Consider the following 9,870-nt stretch of genomic DNA (forward strand, 5'->3'; position numbering starts at 1 on the left):
ACCAAGTATTATACTTTAAATTTTAAACTTAATTTCCTTATTAATAGCATTAGTAGCATTTATCCTGGCATTCGATTCTTTTGTTCGGAGTTCGATTTTCTCCTTTACCCAATATCGTTTTTACAAAAATAAGAAAAACGTTACCATATTTTTCGGTCTTTAATATAAACGTGTTGTTTCACTTAATTTTTGTGTCCATGTGGTAGGACTATTTATTTTTTATTTTTGTAAAAAAGAAAGGTCAACTAACGGCTTTGTTATTGTAATTTATCATTTTTGGAGATTCATAGAGGCATTTTAGTCTCTATTGAAGGCCATCATGTAATTCACACGCGTCAAAAATCAAATCCAAAATGTATCGTGTGTAATACGGATTTAAAATTCACATTAACCATTGGACCACCTGATTTGATAGGACAATTTATTTATTTATTTTTCGTTGGATCTTTTTGGTAGGACCAAACGTGGATACATGTTTGCCTCATGAATGCATGATAAACAACCCAACTACCACAAAATGCTTCATTCCCGATGCTCATTTTTTATATTTCTTTTTTTTAGAAGATAGGCCAAACTCTGTTTTATTTGTTTTATTTGTTTTCCATGCCAGACTCAGTTTAGAGGCTCCGTTCTGATTTACCAAGAAAAAAAAACAAAAAACTGTATCTTTCAAATGTAATTATTATATACAAAATTAAAGAAAGAGAGAAAATAGAAGGATTGACAATATTTTGGCAAAACCCACTTTGCACATTGTTCCCATCATTTCCATCCTCTTACCCTCAATCTCTGCTTTGGCTTTTCTCCAAAATCCTATCACAAAAGATAATATTATTCACTTTCTTGGCCCACCCACCAATTTCTTCCCTTTTCCCCCTTTGTTTTTCAATCCAAATAACCCAAAGTTTTGAGCTTCAATCTGTTTGATGTCAAGAATTTCTCTCAATCTGTGAAGACCCATCTGGGTAGATTTTTGTTTGGTGGATTGTTTTTGAAAACTGTATGTATGGTCTACCAATTTGCCTATAAGAGCCCCTTTTTGTTTCAGATAAAAACCCATTCCACCTTTTCTTTTGATAGCCTATATTTCAATCTGTAAGAACCCTTTTAAATCCTTTGTTTCATATCTGTTTTGATTTCCCCTTTTCATTAAATGGGTATATATATTTAATTAATGTGGAATTGGATGCAGAGGAATTGCTGATTGATTAAATGGGTATCCTCAGAAAGTAGCACTTTTTTTCATGATTTGGGTCTGAATCATTGGAGGATGGAGATGTCTACCCAGCAAGATAATTCTGTTCCCAACAAAGTTTCAGGTATAAGTTATATTTTAGGAATGGTTTTTAATAGTTGAGAAGAATTATCTTGCAGCTGCATTTATAACCTTCATAAAAATTTAAAGCGTTTGGAAAAGATATGATATATTACCTTGTGAGGGCAGGATAATTAATTGCTAAAGAAAAGTAATAAATTTGTGTTTTGAAATGAAACAAATGGTTTTGGTCAGGTCATATCTTATATTGGAACTTTCAAGTGAAAATCTACATTAATTCCTCAGAATTTTGATGCTTTTACGTGGTTTCAAAATTGTTTAATGGCAACATTTGGTGATGTTGTACCTTCTTGATGTTAAACATACTTTTCAAGAGTACAAAACTTGATGAATTGATTGCACGGTGTTGCACAGATGAATTTATACTGCGTTTCATCAATAAATTAACATGTTTCATTTGTAGGATCAGGTTCTTGCCTGTATGATCTCTTATGTTCAGACGCACCGGCTTGGAGATGCCCTAGTGATCAACGGTCATTATCTGGTACTCTTTATCCTTTACATCAAATGCGTGTTTAAGAATGCGTGTGTGCTCTGACTTGCAAAGATTTTAATTTTCATGACATGTTAGTGTAGTTAACTGTTAGTGGCGTGTCACTATTCACTCAAAATTGCAGTAAGCCATTTGAATAGATGATACTCAAAGTTATGATATTGGCTTTTAACATACAACATGATTGCTCCAAGAAACATTTCAAATTGCAGTGGATCAGATATAGTATATGGATAGCTCGGGGATATCCGATACCTCCATTTTCTATCCTGTTATTTGATGCCTCTAGTTTACCTTCATGGAGATCAGACAAAAGACTGTGAATATGAAGTTCAAATAGAAGGTTTACTATGTGAAAAGTGTTAGTGGTAACTGGTAATGAGGGGGATACGTCCAGCCTTTGAGAACCCAACTTGTGGTTATAAATACCTAAAAATCATGTACCAGTAAAATTAAATCCTGAAAAATAAGTTCTGCATAACCAAGCTCTCTACTATCTGATGTACCGATTTGTTTTTTTTTTTTTTTTTGGGATGATTTTCCTTTCTTTATTGTGGGTCTCCCTGTGACATTGTAATAAGAGCACATCGTATCTTTTGTAACCGTTATAGTTCATTGAACAGGTCCACAAGAAAGGCTGGAGATTTTGTTGCGCCAATCTGCCAACAGGTCATGTGCAGATTGTGGAGCTCTAGATCCAAAATGGGTGTGAGTATCATATTTGCATGAAGAGAATGTTTTACCATCTATCCTGTTCCAGTTTTAATAAAAACTGAAGAAAACATTTTATGAAGTTACTTCGAACTAATAGAAGGTGTTTAAGTGTCTTACCTGGTATTCAATAAAAAAGTATCTTACATGGTCCTTTTCCTGTCCACCATTAATTATGTTATTATCTGTACAATCTTCTTTTCATCCTATTGAGCTCTATTTTGAGTTAAGTATATATCCCAATGCGGACAGTGCAAATTTCATGCATGTTCACTGTTTGAGAGTGGGTCCTGCACGTGGATTGAAGGAAAATTTGTGATGAGTAATGACACATGTTTTCACAATGATGCTTAATGAGTAGTTGTGAATTTGACGATTGATTTTAGAATTGTTGGTAATATTGATATCTTTTGCGCAATAATTTGAGGTTTGAGATATTCACAACTTATGAGTTGGATGATACTGTTGAGAGTATGAATCCCACATTAGGAAAGAAAGGGACTTTGCATGTGCTTACAAGTAATTGGGCAACTCGCCATATTGTCAATTAGTTTTATGGTGGAACCCCAACTTTCTTGATGATATTGGTATTTAGTAAATGAAACAACCTCATGTTTTGAGTTTTTCACTTTGACTGCCTCTTCCTAGATGTATGTAAGCTATGACTGTTTTGGTTGCTTACGTTGTATTTTGACTGTACTGATTGGTTCAATATCAGATCTTTAAGCTTTGGAGTATTTATTTGTATAAAGTGTTCTGGTGTACATAGAAGCCTTGGAGTGCATATTTCGAAGGTATGGATTATTGTACCTTGTTCTGGATTTACCAGAAAGACTGTATGATGCGAAACTTTGACTATAGAGTATTGGAATTTGGAGATTCTAATCTGATCTGGAAATATGATAGGTTGTATCAGTGAAGCTAGATGAATGGTCAGACGATGAAGTTGATATCTTGGCAAGTATGGGAGGAAATACTACTGTAAACAAGAAGTATGAGGCTTGCTTGCCAGAAAATTTCTGTAAACCAAAACCAGATTCATCTATAGAGGAGCGCTTTTATTTTATAAGGTAATTCAAGTAAAATCTTTTCATTACTTTGTTTTGAAACATATACCATTCTAAATCTGAGATTTAATTCTTGAATATGCAGGAGAAAATATGAGCTGCTAGACTTCTTGAACCCCAATGAACCGTTGTCATGTCCTTTTCCACCTAATAAGAGATCACCTCCTAGCAATTCAACTTTTAGTTCTACCCAAGATAAGAAACAGTATGAGAAACAACCAACGAAAAACCGTATTGGGCAGGCATTTCGTAACAGTTGGGGAAGAAAAGACTCTGAACATAAGACCGCAAAGAAGGGCTACTCAATGCCAATGGTAATGGCCTTTTTGTTTGATTACTGTGTTGTTTTATTTTGTTATTTCTCAGTCGTTTTGATGCCCTTGCTCCCTTTGGAGCGAGGTTATATAGTACCATGTCTATTTTCTTTATTTGGAAAAAAAGGATTTTTATTTTTAAATGTGAACCAGAAATAGTTGTGCCATAGTTTTAATCCATGACAATCACAAAGGAGGAATCAAAGTTTTTTGTATAAGTTTGAAATTTTGGTTGATATGCATATAATCTTACTGCTTCAAGTGTACATTATAGGCAGGTATGATCGAATTTGTTGGATTAATCAAGGTGAATGTGGTTAAAGGAACCAACCTAGTTGTACGGGATATGATGACAAGTGACCCTTACGTCATCCTTGCATTGGGTCACCAAGTAAGTTTCTTCTACTTAAGCTATAGTTTTGACATGAATTCAACCTTGTCAATAAACTTAAAATGCAGTTTTCCCTAAATATTTGTTGCAGTCAGTGAAGACGCGTGTCATAAAGAACAATCTTAATCCCGTATGGAATGAGAGCCTGATGCTGTCAATTCCTGATCACATACCTCCTCTAAAAGTGGTAAGTTTTACTTGGTTCCTATGAAATTACTATGACATCGAGTCCGCCCCATGCACTATTTTTTACATTATAGATTCAAATTTCATGTGTATCGTGTTGAGATTGCTATTTAATGCAAGACAGTAGGTTATTTACCTATAAATGATAAAGATGTGCTGCCTTCATTGCGTGGTGAGCTGTTTTATATTTTTGTTTGTGTTTTAATCAGCAAAGTTATGCAGATTCAATTTTGTGCATCATCAGGTGGCCAACTTTAATAACGTAGTTCATTAGTTGCCCAGATTTGTGAAGTTTTTAAACAGGGTAACATTTTCTGGTGTTGCAGTTGATAAACTAAAAATGATTTTCTCCTAAAATGTTCGTACATAAATTAATTGTATATTGAGCACTAATGTCAAAGGAAGCGTTCAATAAATTTCAGAAACTTTTTTTCCCCTTTAGTTTGGGACGGTTGTAAAATTGAATTCCCCAGTGCACAAAATTTCCTCCACGGTTACAGAAAGCGTATAAAAGTCATAGCCTACCATAAGAAACTGATAAGATTCTCTGCTTTTGTTTTTGACTTGATTTATTATTGTTATATACGCATAATCTATAGAGTCGTATACTAGCATTCCCTTACTATCGATGAAGATGTTTATGTGCTTTGCATCTCAGTATTGTATAAAATTTTCTAGTAATGTTTCTATCGTTACGTTCAGCTGGTGTATGACAAAGATACGTTCAAAGCTGATGATTATATGGGTGAGGCCGAGATTGATATTCAACCTCTGGTGAGTGCTGCTATAGCTTATGAGAAATCCACGATCAATGAGCCGATGCAGCTTGGAAAGTGGGTAGCCAGCAAAGAAAACACACTCGTAAAAGATGGTGTCATCAACCTAGTAGACGGGAGAGTAAGACAGCAGATCTCTCTCAGGCTGCAGAATGTTGAGAGGGGTATACTGGAGATTGAGCTTGAATGCGTGCCTCTTAATCAATAGCCGGCATTAAGGAAATGAAACTTACGTGACCTTTATGATGCCGAGGTTTGCAACTCACCATGATCGATTGTGTGTATGTTATACCGTAGAAGTCATTATATCGATAGCTCTGTCAAGCGAGTCTCGGTTGTATATTACTGTAGTTTTTTTCTTTTTGATCTGTAGGTAAAAAATTTAGGATTTTAACTTCGTGGCATGCAGATGGATTCGATTTTATTTTTCATTTTTTATGTATGAAACTTAAAGCAGTGTCCAGTTTGGGAAATTTGGGAGTTCATCCATCAACATTTACATTGCTCTGGTATTTCGTATTTGGTAATCTTCTCTTAAGAACTTTGGATGGAAGCATAAGCGAATGTAGTGCAATTTTTCCGTGTCTTCTCGTACTCGTCGATAGACTCTCTTAGATATAAGGTTCTACATGAAATTTTGGTGCCCAGAACTCAAGAGCCTTAAAACATCCACCCTTGTCGAAAATGTGATAGCAAGTGAAAAAAAGGGACAGGATTTCTGCACACCGTCCCTTTTTTCAAGGCATTGGATCAAACATATCAGAAGAGAATCGAGGCCATAATTAAGAGGCGTGTGTAGAACGTGAAAATCGATGTTGGAAATCACTCTCCCAAAAAAAAAAAAAAAAAAAAAAAGATGATGAAACTTTGATGCCAATCGAAACACATTCCTACTTGTAGGCACAGAACTTCCCTGTTTTTCTAACATTTCCTTGTTAATTTTCCGATAGCAACATTAAAAGTTTAAAGACTTGTACAATTTGAATCCTCTAGCTCCTAGGAAACTAGAGGGGAAAAGAACGTTGGCATTAATATATACCTTGACAAGACAATAATTTAGTAGAAGGGAATACAGACTTGTGTGCAAGGGCGAGCATACTACCGTGGCCAAGACATTAGTTTCGTTTCGAACAACCGTCGAGTTAGAGTAGAGAAATCTCAGCAATTCAGAAAGTCAAATTACATATTACAAACAGGTTTTCAAGCTACAGTGCTTAATAGGATTAATCACCAAATCCCATTTTTAATACATTCTCAATTGAAGATTGACTCAAACAAGAAATCCTCATCGCAACCAATCAAGGATGCTTCTATCATCATCCCAAGATATTATCTCCTAATTAATATCTTGAGAATATTATTTCCTTATCGATCCCACGGACAACACAACATAGGATAATGGGAAACCACCACGTGTAGGGCAAAACCCTCCACCTAGGCTGGCCACCTCCCTATAAATATCTCATCTCTACCAAACTTTGGTAAGCTTTTGCTACTCATACAAACCCTAAACACTCGCTCTTTTTAGAGTTATTCTTAGGAGAGCCATTGGTCAAACTCCTCACCCCGTGGGCGTGTGTGACTCTTTGATTAAAGGTGTTAATTGTTTTGTAAATACAAATTCGTTAAGACTAAAGAGATTAGATTCTTGCTACCAAAAAAATGGCGCCGTTGTTGCGGACTGTGCCAATAATTTGTGCTTAATTTTATTATTAGTTAATTAATTATTTCTACATTCACTGAAGACCTGATGTGTCATCTATTTGAGTATTTACACATTCAAAGGGGGAGTGTTGTAATTCCAATTCCATTAGTTGTGTGATTGTGTAATCCTCTCTTCCTTGTCTCCATAAATAAGGGCACAAAGATCCTCTCTTCCTTGTCACCATAAATAAAGGCAAAAGGGGTGAGAAATCATACCACATAATTCTTAAACTCTCTATTTTTCCTCTCCTTGCCGCCGGCCCTCTTTCCCTCTTTTTCATCAGTAAAATAGGCCTACAACAAAGGCATGTTTATTTCAACCTAAATAGATGAAAACGTATGAAATACATTCAGAAAATATATTTTGTTTGGAGCAGTGAATCCACATTAGCTATCACTTGTGACGAAGCTTAGAGGCTGAATACAAGAACTGGACTTCGAACACTGTAAGTACCATCCGTCCACACCAGCGACGCAGATACATGTGATCCATATGGCATACCTCTTCCGGAAACTGTCACGTCGAATGTCTTCTCCTCGTTCAAGGACTTGAAGGAAAGAACTTGAGGCACCACCTTGATGTCAACTCCAGACTTTGAGATGATATTTGCCTTGTATGTCGAGTTTGCAAGGCCAACATTTTTAACTGTCCTATGAAACTTAAGCGAAAACGAAGAAGTCCCTGGTGCAACAGTACCAGCCATTGAAGGGTAGTTGAGATCCTTAGGAGATTTTTTCCCGGTCTTTGCAGAGCAAGGGTGGTCATCGCCTGATATAAGTCGAACACTCGCCTCGTCCAAGATCGAGCAGAGCAACTTAATATAATCATCCTTAGAAGTTTCGTACACAAGCCCCGGATCTACAGCTTTTAGAGGATTGATATGTCCAGAACCATACAAAAATTCACCGGTGGAATTGCTGGTGTTATTCACAGGCCCAGCCGTGGTCATGATAGACGATTTGATGGCAGCTGGAGACCAGTTGGGGTGGAATGTCTTGATATACGCAGCAACACCAGCTACGTGCGGGCAAGACATGGAGGTTCCAGATAGTATACAGTATTTTACATGCCTCAGGTCTTCAGAGCTATCTGTCAGAGAAGCAACAGGTGAAAATGCAGCCAAAATTTCAACCCCCGGGGCAGTTATGTCTGGCTTGATAATTTCGGGTAAAATATTATTAGGCCCCCGCGAAGAGAAGGAAGCGACAGTGGGTGCAGCAAGGTCTTTTATGACTTCACTTTTTAGTATGTTCCCTAGAGGTTTAGCTGTGGAGTTGAGGTAGGAATGCACCACATCATAATCTTTGCTCCTAAAACTTGTGGCAGGTAGTGGGACAATGAATGATACATCAGATCCGGTAGTGCTTGTAATTGCACCTATTGCACCGGCATGATGAGCTTCGATGCTGCCATTTGCCTGGCGACATACCACAATCTTTCCCTTAACTAAATCAGGGTCTAGGCAACCGTCTTCACAGTCCACGCATCCACTTGATCTTAACGCATCCTTTCCTTCTATCAACGGATAACTCATTCCATTTAATTCCAAAGTGTTCACTGAACTACCGACAAGTGTCCTTCCATTTCCAAGAACAACCTTGTCAATGATTCGATGATCTGTGCTACTTGCTGCAACTGAAAGAATCCATGGTGCTACACTTGATACAGAACGCTCTGCAGGGCCATAATTGCCTGCAGAATTCGAGGTAAGTATCCTTTTCTCCATTGCATGAAAAGCACCGATTGCTATAGGATCCTCATGGAACGGGGGAGCAGTTTCACTTGCAATTGAAATTGTAATGATGTCATCTCCATCGGCAATGGCATCATCAAAAGCAGCCAAGATCCCATCTACACTGCACCCTTCTGAACCGCAAACTTTATATGCAGCAATCCTCGCTGAGGGAACTCCTCCTCTTGCAGTGCCTTGCGCTAGTCCATAAAAGCTCACACGCTCTACGGGATTGCCTGCTGCTGTTGAGGCAGTATGAGTTCCATGTCCTACTTCATCTCTAGCGGTGGAATCAATGTAATACCGTGCTCCAATGAGCTTGTTGTTGCAAGTGAAATTGAAGCCACCTTTGCAAACTCCTTTCCACTTTTTGGGAGCTGGCCCAAAACCTTCATCACTAAAGCTATTTGATTCAGGCCAAATCCCACTGTCGATGACACCAACAATAACATTGTTCTCGACAGTGGGGTTTCGTTTGACCTTCTCACTGAAACCCAAGAACTCCCAAGAACGTGTTGTTTGGAGTTGGTAAGTTGTGCTCAGAAACACAGAGACGACTCCCTCCATGTTAGCAAGCCTTTCTCTTTCTCGGTCAGTGAGCTTGGCAGCAAATCCATTGAAACTCCTTTTGTAGCTTCTGACCAAGAGATTCGATGGAGAGCTGCTCTCTGTAATGCTTTCAAGAATACCAACGTGGTGAGACAATGGCGAGAACAACCGATCCTTAGGAAGTGATCCCAAGTAGACAATATATGTCTTTCTATCTTCCTGATCAGTGGCTTCAGACAGTAAGCTCACAGCGAGCACGAGAATAATGGAGAAAGCATACAGGAGAGATCCATGCTTTGCCATTGTTTTTGTTTCGATGATGACAATTCTAACCAGTGACGAGTAATTTATGGTTTGATGAATCACAACGAAAGTCTCGATTGCACTAACATCCAGATTTTGTTTCCTATAGGAATGGATTTTATCCCTTGACCACAGTTTTTATGGACATGAAAATTTCTTTCTTTCTACACGCAGGATGAACAAAATCCAAATGTTGAATACAATTCAGATTGTGTACAGTTTATACTTGGCAACTAAATCCAAGAAGAAGGTCAATTCCATCTGAATTGCAGCTGTATGGATTTCCATTAACTATCGAGATCATGTG

General features: G+C 37.5%; 2 protein-coding genes across 4 annotated transcripts; one reads left to right on the plus strand and one right to left on the minus strand.

Moving 5' to 3' along the window:
* Positions 1 to 537: 537 nt before the first annotated feature.
* On the plus strand, positions 538 to 5,775 carry LOC137735004 (probable ADP-ribosylation factor GTPase-activating protein AGD11). Of its 3 annotated transcripts, none has more exons than XM_068474357.1 (10): positions 538 to 1,095; positions 1,193 to 1,319; positions 1,746 to 1,820; positions 2,453 to 2,537; positions 3,259 to 3,334; positions 3,447 to 3,610; positions 3,693 to 3,921; positions 4,196 to 4,312; positions 4,404 to 4,499; positions 5,201 to 5,775. In XM_068474357.1, the coding sequence occupies exons 2-10, from the start codon at positions 1,271 to 1,273 to the stop codon at positions 5,480 to 5,482; spliced, it is 1,173 nt and encodes a 390-aa protein (XP_068330458.1). In that variant the 5' UTR covers positions 538 to 1,095; positions 1,193 to 1,270; the 3' UTR covers positions 5,483 to 5,775. The 3 variants fall into 3 exon arrangements, with proteins under 3 accessions (XP_068330458.1, XP_068330457.1, XP_068330456.1); XM_068474356.1 differs by having other exon boundaries at positions 540 to 1,000; positions 1,740 to 1,820; XM_068474355.1 differs by having other exon boundaries at positions 542 to 1,095; positions 1,740 to 1,820.
* Positions 5,776 to 7,388: 1,613 nt separating this feature from the next.
* On the minus strand, positions 7,389 to 9,563 carry LOC137733468 (subtilisin-like protease SBT4.4). Its single transcript, XM_068472618.1, has one exon. It carries the CDS (start codon positions 9,561 to 9,563, stop codon positions 7,389 to 7,391), a length of 2,175 nt encoding a protein of 724 aa, XP_068328719.1.
* Positions 9,564 to 9,870: the final 307 nt, after the last annotated feature.

This window comes from Pyrus communis, chromosome 5 (genome assembly GCF_963583255.1).
Source record: "Pyrus communis chromosome 5, drPyrComm1.1, whole genome shotgun sequence".
Lineage (NCBI taxonomy): Eukaryota > Viridiplantae > Streptophyta > Magnoliopsida > Rosales > Rosaceae > Pyrus > Pyrus communis.